Source organism: Prionailurus viverrinus, chromosome D2 (genome assembly GCF_022837055.1).
Source record: "Prionailurus viverrinus isolate Anna chromosome D2, UM_Priviv_1.0, whole genome shotgun sequence".
Classification (NCBI taxonomy): Eukaryota; Metazoa; Chordata; class Mammalia; order Carnivora; family Felidae; genus Prionailurus; species Prionailurus viverrinus.
This window is the reverse complement of record NC_062571.1, coordinates 54,174,919-54,193,174: the sequence shown is the minus strand read 5'-3', so window position 1 is coordinate 54,193,174 and position 18,256 is coordinate 54,174,919. Positions and strand designations below refer to the sequence as shown.

Genomic DNA, 18,256 nt, shown 5'->3' with positions numbered 1-18,256 from the left:
TCTCAAATTTATCCCCAAATGAAACTCCTGGCTCTCTCATCCCCCATTCTTCTCCTAGTCTTTCCCCATTTTTCTGGCCTGCTGGATCATCCAATCATTGTTCATCCAAGAGTCACCTTCGAATCCTCTCTTTCCCTCATGTTCTACATCCTGTCTGTCAGTAAATCGGGCTTACTCTGCCTTCCCAAAGTAGTCCCAAGATCTTATCTCACAACCCCCTACTGAGGCCACCCACCTCTGACTTCCCATTTTTTTTCTACCTCAGCAGCCACCTAATTTGTCACATTTTTATTCTTGCTCTTGTTCAAAGTCCATCCTTTGCACATCAGCCAGAGTAATATTTAAAAATAGATATTAGGTCATATCAGTCTCCAACTGCAAACCTCCAGTGGTTGCCCATTGAACACAGAATAAACTCCTTATGTGGCCTCCCAGGCCCAATATAGTTCAGCCTTGTCCCTTCTCTGGTTTCAGTCAATGGGCTCCAGCAGGGCACCCCTCTGTCCTGGCATCAACAACAGTGTGTAACACAGAAGAAGATCAGTCAATAGTTTGCTTTGCCTACACCAGTCTTCTTTCTGTTCCACAAGTATACCAGCCCCTTTGCACCAGGACCAGTGTTGACAATGTCTGCAAAGCCCTATTTCCCTGGATTCTGATGGTTGGCTCTTTCTGGTGGTTTATCTTTTGGCCCAAATATCAACCCCAGAAAGGTCTTCCTAGACCCCTCCCCCCATCCCATCCAAATTGCCATCAGTGTCCTATTTAAAAATTTTTTTCATGTTTATTTATTTTTGAGAGAGAGAGACAGAGACAGAGACAGAGTATGAGCATGAGCAGGGAAGAGGCAGAGAGAGAGGGAGACACAGAATGTGAAGCAGGTTCAGGCTCTGAGCTGTCAAAACAGAGCCTGACACAGGACTCAAACTCATGAACCATAAGATCATGACCTGAGCTGATGTTGGATGCTTAACCGACTGAGCCACCCAGGTGCCCCATCACTGTCCTATTTTCTTCATGATGTGAATCCACTCTATAATGCTATATTATTTACTGATTTCTGTTTAGTGCTTCTCCCCCAAAATAGAAGGTAAGTAAGCCCCATAAGGGCATGAGCCATGGCTGTCTGGTTCACCGCTGTGTTCCCAGCACCAAGAACACTGGCCACACCATGGGCTTAAGAGGCACCTGACAGGTGGATCCATGGAGGGAATCACTTACACTCTCACTCTCAATGTTTTGAGTCATTCTATCTCTTCTCTGATTCCATAACATGGCTTCCCCTAAAGAGGTACATGGCATTTCTTACAAGTGAAAAACTAAAGTCACTTTAATTTTTTTGAATTTCTTTGGAAATTCCTCAAGTTTTGTTGACATTATTGAATAGTCTTGAGGCCTCGCAAGTCCAGGGTGGGGACCTACAGTGGCAGTGAACCTTCAGGGAGAAACCTGAGTATTAGATCACTTTCAAGACTCACTCCAGAAACCAGCATGGTGTGGCTTTATATGTAAGAGATGTGATTGCTGAACAGCTATAAATAAAAATTTATTAAACTCAATCATATTACAAACACACTGGAAAAAGTTCATATTTAAAGGGAGCCCATAACAAATCCTTTTATGAAGGGTAAAATTGTCATACTGAATGATCACCCCTTAATTTACTGGTGCTATAAATGTGTATTTGCATAGGTTACATTTTCTTAAAGCAGGCTACAGTGATGTGATGGTCCTGGAAATAAACTCCCTTTGAAAGCATATCCTAGCTTTCCAGAGGGTGATAAACTCTGCCTATAGAGAAAAATTTAATTAGTTGGAAATAACGGACAGATCATTTCTTCTGACAGATGTATCTGTAAACATGGCTCCCTTTTCTGGGTAGAAGAAGCGGTGGAAAATTTTCCTCCATTCATTCCTAAACAGTGACATGTTATAGAGAATGGGGTTCAGGGCTGAGTTGGCAAACGTGAAGGCCACCACCCAGAAGAAGAGGGATGGCCAGATGACCAGGTCCTGCTTGAAATTCTGGATCAAGATGAGGAGGATGGTGATGATGATGGGGCTCCACATAATGAAGAAGGAGATCATGAGCAGGAAGAGGGTACGGAAGAGCCGGAAGTCCTGCTGGGACACGCGGATATGGTGGCTCTCCGAGGAAGCCAGGTTCACCGTGAGCCTTTTCCTTGATGCCTTTGTGATCTGCAGGAACACAAAACAAAGCCAGAGCCACAATTTACTGCAGGATGTAGGGGATTTGGGCTGAGGAGGAACAGAGCATCTAGGAGTTGGAATCTGCCGTCCCTGCTGTCCTGGGGCAACTTTGGAACTTTGTGTGGAGAGGGCTGGTCTCAGTGGCCTCGCAACTGCCCATACTTAGGATGCTCTGGGGAATAGGGCCCCTGGCTGGCCCCCTGGATATACGGCCCCCATCCGTATTGTAAATACAGTTGATGCAGAGGAGTGGAAAGGCTGAACTGAATGGTCTAGAAGAGAAATATGTGAATGGAAGCACATTGCTATGGTCTGAATGCATCCCTCTAAATTCATATGGTGGAACTAACCCCCAAGGTTACGGTATTAGGAGGCAGGGCCTTTGGGAGGTCATCGGATTATGGGGACAAAGCCTTCATGAATAGGGCCCTTAAGAGAGTCCCAAGACAGCTCCTTCAGTCCTTCCACCATGTGAAGACAGCAAGAAGCTGGCAGTCTGCAGCCAGAAGAGGGCTCTCATCAGAACCTGACTGGGCTGGCACCCTAGCCTTCAACTCCAGCCTCCACAAGTGTGACAAATAAACTCCTGGGTTTTTTTGTTTTTTTTTTTTTAAATTTTTTTTAACGTTTATTTATTTTTGAGACAGAGAGAGACACAGCATGAACGGGGGAGGGGCAGAGAGAGAGGGAAACATAGAATCGGAAGCAGGCTCCAGGCTCTGAGCCATCAGCCCAGAGCCCGACGTGGGGCTCGAACTCGCGGACCACGAGATCGTGACCCGAGCTGAAGTCGGACGCTTAACCGACTGAGCCACCCAGACGCTCCACTCCGTGCCATGCTCTTCATCTTAAACGAGTTTCTTCCTACCCTCTGCTAATCCCCACCAATGGAAATCCTTCTGCCTGGCCTATAACTCCATGCTCTGATGCCAGAGACTCTGAGAAGCCTTCCTAGTTCATCTCCCACAAGGCATCCTGCAGTACTTTGTCTCCAGCATTCACGTGGCCCTTGCCACGTGGACCATGTGGTAGGTGCTGAAGCGTCATTGTTACCTCAACCACCAGACTGCAGGCTCCACGGGCAGCCCTGTGGCTTCTGTGGCCTGGGGCTCTAGCAAGTGCCTGACAGTGACTATGAACAAACAGAGAAATGGACTGACTCATGGACCGAGTGAATAAGTGGTCGGGTCTGTTTTTAGCACTGACTGATGCCACCGTTTCCTCTGCCCATGGTTCCCATGACTTTCAGGGCGTGAGAAGGAAAACGGGCTCATTATAATCCAATGTGGCTCCTTGCTGCTTCCCACCCCACGTTAGAGGACAAGACTGGGTGACTTTTATCCAGGCTTTAAAATGTCTCTGTCATTGCACAGAATGCTTCATGTGTTTTAGGGGAAATTAAATGCTCAGCTAACTTGAGGATTCACTTTAATCCTTAAAACAAGCCTAGGGGGCAGGTCCTGTCATTACCCGACTTTGGGTATGCAAGATGAAGGCTCTGAGAGGTGAAGGAACACGCTCAAGGCCTCATGGTCAAGGTGGAGGAGAAGTGCCCCTCTGGGGAGGCATCTGAGCTCTTCATCATGGGGCTACGGGGGAGCACAGTGCTCCCAGGGATGTGGTCCATGGCCACCTGTGTCAGAGTCACCAGGCGAGCACTTGGGACCACCGTCAGATACTCACTTTTGTGGGTCTGAGTGGGCCCAGAAAGCTGTACTTCTCACAAACTCTGAGTGATCTTTGCTGACTGAAGTATGGGAACCACTTATACAGGACGGCAGATTTGGAACTGCCCCACAGTTCTTCATAAAGAGTCACTTTTTAAACAGTCCTTTTGAGATGGTCCTGAGGGCACCTTCTCTCTATCTCACACCTCTGCCACTCCAGGCCACCACACCACGGTGCTGACAGGTGGGTGCAGGGGGAGGTGGTTCCTCACTGACATGCTTGGGACCTGGGGGTTGGCTCTCCTTGGGGTGCTGCTTGGTCAATCAGCAACACACAGATTGAATCTTCAGACAACAGACTCCATCTTTCTAGAGGGCCCACCTCCTTCTCCATCACTGGCAAGCAGGCCCCAAACCTGGGGAATGAGGGCCAGGCATGGAGAAGGGGCTGAATGTTCATTACCTAACACCTTGGTGCTTAGCTAAAACAGAGTTCATTTCTCAGTTGAGCCCTGAGATGCATGAAAGTTTTCCAGCTTCAAGCAGTACCCTCATTCTCTCATTCAGCAAATATTTATTGAGCCCCTACCATGTTGTGCCGAGTACTCTCATAGGTGCTGGATATACAACCGGAAAGAAGGGAGCCCTGCCCCACCCCTCCCTGCTCTCCCATCCTAGTGTGTACCTGGAGAACGAGGAGGGCAACAAGAAAGGGTAGAAGCATCTCCTCTTGCCATGGCAGTGGTTGCTGGGTGACAATGTAAACCAAGCCCCAGAAGCTAGCATTGCCAGCCTGATTGAAATCACTTGGGAGTGACTGGGGGACTATTACCCTGGGAAACTATTGATTGGAAAAAGCCACTGGAGATGTATAGCACGCTTGAGTCATGAGGAAAGAGGAAGCAGGGAAGGCAGAACCGTGGATAAGGCCACTGCCCTGAGCACGTGAAGCAGCTTTGGAAGGGAAGTGCCCAGGTGAAGCCTGCTCTCCAGTCCTTGCCCAGGGCAGAGCCAGCAACCCCGGCAGGGACTTTAGAGCAGTGTTTCCCGAAGGAGACCCACAGAGCACCAGTGCAAAGAGATGCTCTGTGGGGAGAAGGGGGTCTGTGGTCAGATTTAGTAGTGCTGCCTCCTCTATTCCTGGGTTGGAGACTCTCAAAGAACATTAGCCTGAAGCCTCCCAGACGTCCTGCTGCAAAGACACCTATTTAACATTGACTCATTGGGGGTTCCTAAACTCATTTGATCACGGACCCCTTTTTGATATCTAACAGCCCATGGAGACCTAGAGAGTGCTTCAGGGGAGATGCTGCTTTAGAGGAATAAAAGATCGGGGTGATTTCAAAGAGGCACTTCTCACGCCTATAGATGGAAACTGAGGCAGAGACAGTACCGACAGGTAAGAAGAGGTAGACCTGGTGGGAAAGGGTTGGCAGATGCAGTTATGTGTCTCATGGTTTCTGATGATTTGTTAGTTGGGTCTCTATGAAAACAGCTGATTAACGCGGATGGTCAATTCATTTTACAGCGTTACGCTCATAACAGAAAAATTTCAGCTGGGAAGCTGACCCAGTGTCTCTGAGTTATGAGTATCATAACGAGTATGAGCTCCTGGGGTGGAAAGTCCTTTTTTAAAGGTCTTATATTTGCATTAACATGATTTTCAAAATCACAACATTACATAGCTTTCAAATTCAATTCTAGCAGCCTGTTCAAAATATTATCATATCTACACTCTCATTTTACTGTGTTAAACAACCCACTGAGGCCTGTCGACCTCCAGACAAAACTGAGGCCCGCAGTAGTTAAATGACTTGCCTATGTTAAAGTCACACAGGAATAAAGCTTGGACTAGAAGCTAGGTCTTAGGACTTTTTGTTGAGTGGTTTCCCCACTGTGCGACAGGAGAAGGTAGAGTTGGCTGTTTCACTGTGTTCCAAAGTTTGTCTTACTCATTCAGTGAGTGTTTGCTGAGTATCCACAATGAATAAGCCAGGCTCTGTGCTAGGCATGGAGCTATAGCAGTAAACATAAGAAAGTCTCGGCCCTCATGGAGACTGCATTCTAGTGTGCAAAACAGATGCTTTACAAATAAATACACATAAATGGAATATGACAGGCATGGTAAGTGTACAGAAGAGAAATATATCAGGGTAATGAGGGACTAGAGAACGATGAGAAGGCACTCTGGGGAAGAGCCTTCTGAGCAGAGACCTAAATGGAGTGGGGGGAGTGGCCCACACAGAAATTGGGGGAATGGAGATCCGGGAGAGGAAATCACAGGTGCAAAGGCCCTGAGGCAGCTATGTGTCGGCATGTGTGAGGAGTAGCCGCCAAGGTGGACACAAGAGAGAGTGAGAAGATGGTGTGAGAGGGCAGGCAGGAGCCAGATCACACAGGGCATCAAGGTGAGGGCTTTGAGATTTGCTCCACACATGAGGGAAGTGATGGGGTCTAAATGGTATCTTCGAGTCACTACTGAGAGCACTGTTTCATTACGGTGAGTCATGGTAGATATTCTCTTTCACCCAGGAGCTGTCCTGGGGTCTGTGATGGGAGGAACTGAAGGCTGGCCATGGGTTTATATCAAAGTGTCTGGAAAGTGATGAACAGGAATCTAAAGGCTGATGGATATGAGGCCCCTCCCCCAACTCATCAGGGCTCTTGGGGTCTCCTGGAATGTTTCCGTGTGGGCCCTGGCCTGAGAAAAAGATGGAAGAGGGTGGGAAAACCTTTCCATGGAATAAGTCAATCCTCCCTCAGAAGGCAGCTGAGTCATCTCAGGTAAAGTGCAGCGGGGCAGACCGGAGCCCTCGTGGCCTGCAAGGAACTCAGGAGCGTGACCGCCCTGCCCTAGCGTCGGCTCCTAGCTCTTGCCACGCTCCAAATCTGGACTCTGCAGTTTATTCTCTCAAAAAATCTCAGGGGTACCTTTTCCCAGCATGTTCTGAGGGTAGGGTCAGAGGAACAGCCATGCCTAACAAATAACAACAGATGTAGTCTACTCACCCCCCCCTACAGGCAGGCACGGCTCTGTGGGTCCCCGGTAGTATCCCTGACATGTCTCCCAACAACCCTACACCGTCCGAGTTATCATCACCATTTTGCAGATGAGGGAGCAGAGGTCCAGAGAAAGTGAGTAACTTGCTAAAGGCCACACAACAAGGACTCAAAAGCCGGGTTACTGGAAGAGCCCTGTATGTCTCCATGTCTGCCTTTCCTAGCCCTCTCCTCTTCTCTCTTCTCCCCCTTATTCACTTCTTAAGTCCGTGCGGTGTTCAATGGTTTGCCAAGCATTTTCACACTGAGTTCTAGCATCACTCTGTCCAGTGTGCTAGAGGCTCACTGCATCGAGCAGCAGTCCTGTTGTCTGTCTCCCCTTCCCCTTCCTGTGTTGGAGCTCCTTCTGAATAGAAAAACGCGACCTGCTCACTCTTGACCAATCTCCACTCCCCACCAGCACTTTGCAGAGAGTAGATCCTCAACAAATGTCTGAGGAATTAAAGTGTTGGGACGCTGGGGCCAGACTGCCTGGGTTCAAATCCTGATACCACTGCTTATGAGCTATGTGATCTTGGGCAAGTTACTTAGCCTCTCTGCATTGGCTTCTTCATCTGTAATTCTTATTAGGATTAAATGAATTCATTCCTGACACATTTTAGATACTACACAAATATTTGTTAAATCATTTTTTAAAGGATTCATTTTAAATTTCTCTTCCTTATTCCCTCACTTCTTTTCTTTTAAGGTAATAATAGCTAACACTTACATAGCATTTACACATGCCAGGCCCCTACTGCAAGTGCTTTACAGACCTTGGCTCCAGGCCTGAATCTGCCTCATACCCTTGAACAAGCCCCAGGCTGGATGTCACTAAAGTGGGTCACAAGTCAATCGGTGGGGAACAGTCTAGGGAATAGATTGGGGATCCATCTCCCACAGGACCCAGGATTAACAGACCCGGATAGAGGCTAGCCTGGTTCTGAGCAGCTAAGAAGGTTCTAGATCCTCAGCTACAAAGAAAAGGCCATAAAAAGTAGCCAGATAACAAGCAGGACCTACAGGGCTCCGCTTCGATAAAATTGTTTGCCACATGACCTGTAACATGCAATAAAACCAAGATTCAACAACTGTAAACCTTCAAGAGGATTCAAGGTTTTGCATGAAATCTTCTGAGATGAGCATAAACATATATGTACATGCTACTTGCCTGAGCCAGAGCCATACATGTGAATGGGCCACCTCAGGAGGTGGGACACAGGCTGGCAGCATCCTTTTTACGTCCCTGTACATACCTCCAAAGTAGACATTACTTCCTGGCTCAGCGCACTTTTGAAAAGCACCTTCCCTGGGAGTGTGGGGTAGCAATGGGAAGGTACCAGGAAGGGGTTTCTGGGAATATTCTGTTTCTCGGTCTGTTTCTGGAAGCTGTTTCTAGGAGTCAGCTGTGCACGCATGCTGGGGATGCTTTTCTGAATGTATATTATACTTCAATAAAAAGTTTTTAAAAGTGTATGTTCTCTATCACCGTATTGCTATCTGTGATGGGGTAACAATGGACTCAACCCAAAAGCCCATAAAGTGAATTATATCACATCTGTATGATGGAAGACCATGAAGCCATTAAAAAGAATGAGGCAGAGATATAAGAGCAAACATGGAAAGATATTCCAGTATAGTGTTAAGCTGATAAAGGAAATTACAGAGCAAAGAGTGTTATCTCAAATCTGAAACAAACAAACAAACAAACAGTGGGTTGACCCATGGTGAGTAGTTGATATTCGACCATTTTATATGGTTTATCATACATATATAACATACATTCATTATACTCATGGCATAAAAATATGCATATAGGCACATCTATAAAAAAAGTAACCTGAAAAATATACTTTGAACTGTTAATGGGAGTAGATGTTTAGTTTCTGTATCACACATTTCTATATGTCTTTAATTTCTTTTAATTTTTTTTAAGTGTATTTATTTTGAGAGAGAGCACAAGCAGGGGAGGGGCAGAGAGAGAGGGGAGAGAGAGAATTCCAAGCAGGCTCTGCACTGTCAGCACAGAGCCCTGATGCAGGGCTCAAACTCACAAACCGTGAGATCATGACCCGAGCCAAAATCAAGAGTCAGATGCTTAACTGACTGAGCCCCTCAGACATCCCTTTAGTTTAATTTTTTATAATGAGCTTTGTATTACTTTAGTGATCAGCAGAATTAATAATAATAATAACAATCACAAAGATATAACTTTAAAAAAATATTACATTCTCACTCCTTGGTGTTGCAGAGGGGGTAGACCTGGGCAGCGAGCCAGGCTTGGACCAGCGTGAACTCTGAGGTAACTTTGCCCTGGAAAGGCTAAGATTCCATCTGAAATACCCCCGGCTTCGGTGCAGTTCAGCTGTGGCCCTTGAAGCACACATACCTGTAAAATCTTGGAGTAGCTGATCACAATGAGCAATCCCGGCATCAAGAAGTTCAAAGTAACAAACGACACATCCCAGGAGATTTCTCCAGCGATGCTGGGCCAACTCAGCGTGCAAATCGGAATTTCCTGGTTACAAGAAGGAAAAAAAAACGTCAGTTAAGTGGTGGCTTCTTGTTTGGCTTGAGCTCAGTCCCAGTAGGAGGGTACCTAACCCTGTTACACTGTTGTGTCACCGTTACACAACCAGGTTGACAGCAACCCCCCGCATCCTTTCCCCTGCCCACACAAACACCCCTACAGGCCCTCAGAATACCCGCAATTATTACTCCCGTTCTCCAGGAGACTCAGCTGGGTGTCAGGGTCCCATGCAGGTAACAGCTCAAGTTAGCTGCAGGCAGGACTCCAAGCCCAGTGCTCTTTCCCCTCCTGAACTGAGCTGCAAAGAGCCCTTGAGCCTTCTCTTCATTTTACAGGTGAGAACCTGAGCCCTGAAAGGCCACACAAACTGGAAGCGACACGCATATGAAAACAGGCAAGAGGTTCCGGTGCAGTCACACTGGGACTGCTGAAGGCACCAGAAACAACATTGAGGCACTGAGTGTTCATTTAGGGGAATGACGATGTCTAAAATGTGTCAAGCTGCATCAGAGAAGGCTGGGGCTTACTCCAAGACAATACTGGTGCCCAGACTTGGAAGCTCTTTCCTCCTGTGTCCCTCCTCCAGGGGAGCACGCTACAGTCCCATACAATTCTCCATCATTCAAGATGTAAAACCACTGGAAAGGGGTGGAAAAGCATGCTTTGTGGCCTTTGCTGCTGTCAGTAGGCTGGGCTGAATTCAAACGTTTGACAGTAATTACACAACTTGAAGCATATAGGGACCTTCTTACATGGTTACTGGTAGCTGCTGGAATAATCCACTCCATCGATAGGTCAATGGTCTGCCTGTCTGTCTGTCTGTCTCTCCTCCCAAACAAACTCCTCATGCGTGCTTGACTGTAGGAACAGAACTTTAGAAAGCAAGTTGCCCTAAACACTTCTGGACGTGTAGAACAGACTTTTAAGAGCACATTTTGTGTACAAAGAGCACATTATTGACCTCTGGTGGACAAGGCATCTTAACCAATGGGGTAGTAGTATTTTTTTAATGTTTATTTGTTTATTTTGAGAGAGAGTGAGTGAGCAGGGGAGGAGTAGAGACGGGGAGAGACAGAAAATCCCAAGCGGGCTCTGAGCTGACAGCATGGGGCTTGATCTCATGAACCATGATATCATGACCTGAGCAGAAATTAAGAGTCAGACGCTTAACTGATTGCGCCACCCAGGCGCCCCAATGTAGTAGTATTACTTATAGCATCATTCATTTATCCATTCAGCCTATATTTATTGAATGCTACACTAAGTAAAGGCAAAGAACTTTCATCACGTATATCACAACTGAGTGGTCAAATTCAAAATGCAGCCAAATAGTCACTTCTTTTCCTATTAACAGAAAATAGTAAGTCTGATATTCACTGAGCACTTATCTATGCCAGGAAACACTTTAAACACATTACCTCATTGAATGTTTGTAGCATCCATATTGAAATGCATATTACTATTTTTCCCACTACACCGAGCAGAAAACTAAGGCTTAGAAACACCCTCCTAAAACAATAGTTTAAAGGTGTAGTACTTTTTAATCATAGAATATCTTCCCATGAGAGCTAAGTAGTTATAAAAGAAATCCAGAGACATACCAAGAAAACTCTAAGGCAAGTCAAGCAGGGAAGAATGCCCAAGGGCCCCCAACTCTTTCCAAAAGCCTTCTCCAGAATGTCTACCAAAATCTCTCCAGGCTTAACATGATTTTGTAGAAGAATACGTAATGATAGAGCTGGGTGTTCTCCCTTCAACAGGGGCAAAAAACTAGATCCTCAAACGATCTGCTTTGCCCAGTGCTGTTGAAGAAAATGTGTAGGTGTGAATGAACGGATATACACCTACGCACATGCACACACAAACACACACACACACACACACACACACGCATATGCATAGAAAAAAGACTGGAAGGATACAGTCCAGAAAATTAAGTGTCTGTTTCCAGGTGGGACTCGAGTTATTTTTGTTCTTTCTAAATCTTCTAGAATGTGCCAAAAAAGGGTGATAAACGTTAATTTTTTTTTAAATGATGATCAAACATGAAACCATGATAGTTTAGCAGACCTAACCAGCTACTTTTTCATTTCAAAAACAATGAACCCATCCCAATTTCATGACTCTGAGGAAGATGCTCTTTCACCTTTTGATTTGTAGCACTCACCCCAGGCCCAGAGTGTGATAAGGAAGTGAGATAGGAACTTTGCACAGCACCTCACACATGACCGAAGAGACAGTGTGGCTGGCCTGTGTGGACTGAATCATTTATATGCTCTTTAGAAAGCTTTATATGGTACCATTGTTTACGCGCAGAGTTTATTCTCATTAAGAAATTTAACAGCAGGCGCCAGGCCCAAAGTCAGTGAGCTGGCTTGGTATTATAATTGCGTTTTTGTGGGAAAATCCATCTGACTTACGTTATTTTGATTCTAGGTATTCTGACCCAGGCTGTGACTTAAGAGGGAGTGTGGCAGTGAGTCAACTCTGGATGGCGGAGACATGAGTCTTATAATATTCTCTGTACTTTTTCTGCACATTTTGGAAGTGTTTCCTGATTTTAAACAGGAAATTTGAAAACCAGACGTGCTAGGCCCATTTATGACTGAGGTACAGAAGCAGAGTGGCCGAGTCAACAACTGTCCTTTAATTGGTTTGTTCAATCACTCACTGACTCCAGCCACAGTGGCAGCCACAGTGAGGATGGGCAAGGTGAGGCCCCTGCCCTCGAGGAGGCTATGATGTGCTTAAGGAGAGAGAGAAGGGCTAAGAAACTTCAATACAGGGCAGCGAGCTGGCAATGCCCAGAGCTACGGATGACAGGAGAGCACAGTCACCAGGGAGAGTGGCCTCCCGGAGGGGTTGTGTTCACTGTGCCCAGAGGCATGGGGCTTCGGTCAGGAGAATGGGGAGGCTGGAGCTCGGGACAGGACAGGAAGGGACAAAGTCAGGAGGCCACGTACAAGGGTGTTATGGGATTAAGTGTGACTTGTATCCCCATCCCAACCTCTACCTCTCCCTGGCAATCTCATCCATTGCCATGGCTTCGTTTCCAAGTTGCAGCTGCTTTTTCCAGCCCTGTCTTGTTCTGTCTTCAAAACAGGTCCCAGTGTCCTGAGGACATCTCTGAAGGATGCCTCACAGGTATGACAAGGCTCCAATGTCCCACCCCAGAAGGCTCCACCTCCTGCCGTCACTGACTCGGGGCCTGGAGAAGCCATTCCCAATGCTGCCAGCAACCTGAGTACAGGCCTTCTGCCTTCTCCTCCCTACCTTCTGCCTTCACAGATACCCAGTGGACCCACGTATTTCATTCTCACCGGCCCACCCTTCCCGGACCTGGTCCATCTCTCACCTTGGAAGTCCAAACTCTCTAAAGGACCACAGCTGGCCCTTCTCCAGCTGGCCTCCACCAACCCTTCCGGCACCATGTCTTGCCAACCTGTGGACTATTTCCTCTGCTTGTAATGTCCCTCCAGTTCCCCACGTCCTTGTCTGGCTAACTGCCTTTTGTCTTCACACGCAGCTGAGACATCACCCATTCTCTTCTAAGAAGACCCCCGGTGGATGGGGGTATCTGTCTACAGGCACCGCTCCACGCTGCCCCCTCTCCACACTGGCTAACTTATTTGCAGATGCCGCCTGATTCCAGCTGTTCCCCGTCATCCTTCTGTAATGACGCTTCTTGGAGTACCGTTGAGGATCCCTTTGTAAATCATTCTCCCTGTTCCACCTCTTCAAACAAAATGGGAGACTTCGAGATCACTTGAAGGAACTGGGAATCCTAGTGGATATGTCCTTGTCTCTCCACTTCCCAGCCAGAAAAGAAAGAATATATCAGTGCACGAGATGAACTTTCTTATATCTTAAAGGATCCTCTACTAACAAAGGCAAGCAAATTGCATTGATCTCCTCAGCTAGTTTGCACTCAGCAGAGACACCATGACATGATTGGCCTGGTGTTAAAATGGGGCAGGGCAGAGCATTAGGACCAAGGGCTCCCAAGGAAATGTGAACTTGCAGGAAATGGCACAGGAGTGGGGTGGGGGGAGGTGGAGGAGGGACACAGAGCCAGGCTAAATTCTGGTTCCATCCCTTGCCTGCTCTGGGACTTTAGGCATTTTCCCCTTCGGAGGATGAACAAACAAACACCTGTTTGTAGGATTTCTGTGAGAACCAAACTGTGCCAGGATCCGAGACCGTCTGCATTCTCATTACCTGCACCTCCTGGAACAGGACAGTGTCTCGGTCACATGACTCATGATGAGGGCAGGGGGCACGGGTGCTCAGTAAATGTTTGTACAATGAATGGGCAGCACATTCTGGCCGGGGTGCACGGTCCCCCCCAACCTGCCATTGAGGCCGGCACCCCGCCGGGGCCACAGCATACACAGGCAGGAATCCCTCTGGACCAGGCTGAGGTGACCTGGCTGAGATGTCTGTGTTGCCAGGATGTGCCCACCCCCTTAAAACGGCAGCCTATTATCTTACTGCAATCAGAAGAATTACACTATTTGAAGAATGTTTGAAATATTTATAACCAAAGATAAGGAAACTAATAATAGCTGGCAATTCTTGAGTGCTTAACTGTGTATGTGCCAGGTGGTGGCCCATTTACCGAACATTAGTCCCCATGGCAATCCTATGTTAGACTGTTATCACGCCCATTCTGCACATGGAGAAAGGAAGGTATAGAGACGTGGGACCGCTTGCCTCTGGCACACAGCTCCTAAAGGGCTGACATTGGAATTCAGACTCAGAACGTCGGACTCCAAAGCGCACGCACGTTCCTAATACCGAATTATCTAGTGTTTTCAGCATGCCTATTATTTCATCATCCCTTCAGGGAAGGGTTAGAGAGCCTGGTCACCCTGGATTGTGGGCACCCGCTGCCCAAATGGACAAAGGTACTCATGTTCCTGTTTTGGGGAGGAGGAAGGGTGCTCAGAATAGCAGAAAGCTCTGAGACGTACTGTTTCCCTGGCCAGCGCTCCTTGAGAGGAGGCAGCCAGTATGTGCTTGGGGTTACTTAGTTTCCTCGGTCGGTGGTTTGGGTAGGAAAGTGTCTCCCATCCAAAACCTCCATATTTAGTGTCCAAGTGGGAAGGGGCAGGCAGAATCTAGACAGGAAGCTGGGAATAGAGGATTGAGAAAACAAGCTTTTGCTAATTTTAAATGTGAGACTCCATTCAGTCTAGCCTAGATCCTTCTCTCTTTTTTAAAATGGCCACACTCCGCCCCCCCCCCCCATTTCTTATTCTTTCCAACTGATTTTTTCAACCCTTCATCCTCAGTTTGCTCACCTATAAAATGAGTTGTTTCGTACATGCTCAGGTCACAGCCCTTGAGGGACAGGGGAGTTTTTCTGTTCCTTGGCTTACTGGCAGGTGCATGTGGTGGGGGTGCGGGTGGGGCAAAGACAAAGAGGATGGAGAGCTGGAAAGGACCATGCTGGTTTTTCATTCCAAGCTCCCTGACCCCACTTCTACTAATGTCAGGGAAGAGGGCTCCTGCGGCCGACTCACCTGGCCCCCAGTCTTCTCCGGTGCTCTCCCAGTGGTTTTGTCCAATCCCTCTCCCTCTCTTATGATCAAGGAGGTTTTTCTGCATTAATACAAGAGGGGGCTGTGTGCTCAGCCCCAAAGGAGACGGAGTGAAGGCCACCACAACACGAATCTCCATGGAAGCACTTTGCAGCACAGCTCTGGTCATCCCGGAAGTGCCGGATAGGGCTCTGACCAGAGGTACCTTCCACCAGAGGTACAACTACAGAGTGACCAAACAGGGAGGATCCCTCCATCTGAGCGAAGGCCTTCTTGCTCAACAACCACCTGTGTCCATGTAGGCAAGCAGTTACAGTCTGGGCTTTTGGCTGGGAAGGGACAAGAACCTCACTTTTTTAGTGCTATTTGCCAGTTAAGTATAAGTGTACCTGAAGCAATTGTAAAAGGGAAAGGCATAAGGCATATGTCTGGAACATGAGATACCCGTAAGATATATTCAATTTGATCTTTAATTTCCTGAGTGTCATTTTGTCTGTAAGAAGAAAATGGGGAGAAGTCCCTCAAGATCTGTGAAAATACAGAAACACTGTGACTCAGTGAGAGAATAACTTAAAAAAAAAAAATCCAAAGATTGAGGGCAGAACCTTAGCCTCCAGCTGATCCAGTGGATCTGGGGTGAGCCTGGCCTTCCACTTATTCTAGAAGCATGTAAGTGACCCACCCTGATTCTCAGGTATAGCTGGGTTGAGGAGGACAGGGCTGCCCACTAAGTTAGGGTCCTTGGCCCACCACACCAAAGACACCCCACCAACTCAGCCGATCCCAGCTCTCCTGGCCCCCACTTGAGGGGTATGGCCACAGGCTTACATGTTCTTTGATGAAGTGCCATGGGCCTGACATGGTTCCTGCCTATTAGTCATTCAAGGCCTTAAAACAAAACAATCAAATAAAAAGCCCACAATGTATCCCATGCAAAAAACAAACTATTAGGAAAGAGACTTGTAGATTTCATCTGTGTGAAAAACAAAAAATAAAAAAGGATAGTGCTTATACAGGATGCAGACTTCTCCCCACACCCCACTAAGAGGAGTGTGTGAGAGACTGGTCTGGGGAAAGCCCCAGAGAAGCCCATCTCTGTGTCCATGCTCCAGAGGATACACCCAGTGGGACATCCCCTGGTGGGACTGTCCACTTCCGTAGTGAGAAGCCTTCCCCCCGGTTACATCTCATCCCCGTGCCTTCCTACCTTCTCACTCCCTTCTGGTCACTGTGCAGGCCTCTCTTTGGGACTGTGGTTTGTGAGGGTTTTGCTCAGGCCAGAAACCCAGCAAGTTGTAGAGAAAGGGAGGGGGCGAAGAAACCAGCTTAGGGCAGACCCTGTGAGAGGCTGAGCCCGGAGCAGGACTCATCCCTTCCTTTACGGTGCACAGACCTATGTCCTCTCCCTGTCTCTCCCCATGAGGGGTAGAAAACCCAACACACTGGGATGCCAGCCAGAACAGGCGGCCACTGTCCTACACCCGGCCCACGCCCACGAGTCATGAGCTGAATCAAACTGCAACAGCAGAGTGGGGCAGCAACGCCGACAGACCTGGACCTCGATTCTGGACTGCGCACCTGGAGTCACCCTCGAGCCAATGTCATGAACTGTCCGCAGAACCTTTGTCAGGTTGTGGACCCCCACTGAGATCCTAATGACAACTCTGGGCATACTACTCAGAATAAAGCTCTGGCAGCCTCTGGAACCTGCAGGACGTTTGGGGCGCCCAGGGTATTCTGCCCAAGGCTCCCAGGGTAAGGTCCTGCGGTCTAGTGTAATCCTTCTGTCTTGCAGTTGGAAAAGCTGAGGCCCTGGGAGAGGGAGTCACAACACCCCTGGTGGCAGCGTTGGGTCTGGGGTCCCTGGGTCTCCAATGCCCTTTCTCCCTGACTCTGCAAAGCAGGACACTTACCCAGCCTGTACTGAATCTGCCGTGCACGATCTCAACTCCAACTCGCACCAAGGATGACATACCCTGAGCAAGTCATTCCCCTGTGTGCCTCAGCTTCCCCATATGTAAAGTAGATATGATAGCAAGAGTACCGTAGCACCCTGCCAGGAAGCAGAATTCAACATACGGCAATGCGATTAGCCATTCCGGACCCTCGAAATTCCATCTGACTGGCCGCTAAGCTCTCCGTTATTTCACTGACTTCTAAATGAAGGGTGCACTTTACAGGCATTTGGGGGACTCCACTTACAAGGTTTTGGAGGGCGTTTATGGGACCTACGTCGCTGCGGTGAAATGTAAGAGCTATAACTTCAGAGCGCCGGGCACAGTGTCACAACTATTAAGCGCAACAAATGGCCTGTGATTGTTTTGTTGGTACTGTTATTCATCGTCCCTGGTCGCCGTTTCCGTCGGACCCCCGCCTGCCGGCCCGCCCCAGACACCGGCGGGGCGCGCACCGCCCGGCGCTCACCTGGTCCCGACCGGAGAGCCGCTGCGGAACGACTTGGAAGAAGACGCAGAGGGGCAGCGCGGCCAGCGCCGAGTAGCCCCAGATGAGCGCCAGCAGCGCGGCCCTCGCCCGCCGCCCCAGGCCCCGCACGCCCCGCTGCAGGCGAACGATGCACACCATGCGCTCCAGGCTGACGGCCGCCAGCGTGAGGATGGTGACGCTGCCGCTCAAGCTCATCACGTAGAAGAGCAGGTGGCAGGCGACCGGGCCCAGCAGCCAGGCCTCAGTCCATCGCACAGCCAGCACGGGCGGGATGGCGCTGGTGAAGAGCAGGTCCGCGCAGAAAAGGTTGAGCACCAAGCAGGCGGTGGTGCCGCGGCGCCGTCGGCGCGCCACCAGCACCAAGGCGCACACGTTGCCCAACAGCGACACCGCGAAGATGAGCGCCAGCACGACCGTCTCCACAGCGGTCAGCACCAGCCGGTGGTCTCCCTTGACGTCGGAGAAGAATGGGAAGCGGGTGCGGTTGGCCCGCTCCAGACTGCGCGGGGACCCAGTGCCCGCCGCCTGCGCGCACTCAGGGGACATGCCCTGCGCCCGGCGGCCCGCAGCCGTCTGCTAGCGCGCTCATCTGGGAGGCGACTGAGCGCCAAGGCGGGGAAAGAGGGAGGGAGGCGGTTGCGACATCTCCCCTCTGGCCCCCTCCCGCCGCAGGAGCGCCGGCGCTGGGCGTTGTGAGCTGAGCCTGGGGCGCGCGGGAACGAGGAAGTGCCAGGCGTCGCCGCTGGAAACACCCCGGCCTGGCGAGAGGCGGCGGCTGCTGCGGAGGCCTCACGCCCTCGGACTGTTCGGCGAGCGCCCGA

At 49.0% G+C, this 18,256-nt stretch overlaps 1 protein-coding gene across 2 annotated transcripts; it reads right to left on the bottom strand.

Moving 5' to 3' along the window:
* Window positions 1-1,523: 1,523 nt before the first annotated feature.
* Window positions 1,524-18,037, bottom strand: FFAR4 (free fatty acid receptor 4). Of its 2 annotated transcripts, XM_047826177.1 has the most exons (4): window positions 17,415-17,981; window positions 9,303-9,435; window positions 3,590-3,621; window positions 1,742-2,199 (listed from the first exon to the last, which is right to left on the bottom strand). In XM_047826177.1, the coding sequence occupies exons 1-4, from the start codon at window positions 17,979-17,981 to the stop codon at window positions 1,810-1,812; spliced, it is 1,122 nt and encodes a 373-aa protein (XP_047682133.1). In that variant the 3' UTR covers window positions 1,742-1,809. The 2 variants fall into 2 exon arrangements, with proteins under 2 accessions (XP_047682134.1, XP_047682133.1); XM_047826178.1 differs by lacking the exon at window positions 3,590-3,621 and having other exon boundaries at window positions 1,524-2,199; window positions 9,307-9,435; window positions 17,415-18,037.
* Window positions 18,038-18,256: the final 219 nt, after the last annotated feature.

Bases quoted from the DNA above. Each gene is read 5' to 3' on its own strand.
- FFAR4 (XM_047826177.1), bottom strand. From the start codon at position 17,981: ATGTCCCCTGAGTGCGCGCAGGCGGCGGGCACTGGGTCCCCGCGCAGT. The intron at 9,436-17,414 runs GTGAGCGCCGGG...TCTTGTAACCAG, and splicing joins GGCTCTCCGGTCGGGACCAG to GAAATTCCGATTTGCACGCT. The intron at 3,622-9,302 runs GTGTGCTTCAAG...TCCTCAAGTTAG, and splicing joins CTCCAAGATTTTACAGGTAT to CTGAGCATTTAATTTCCCCT.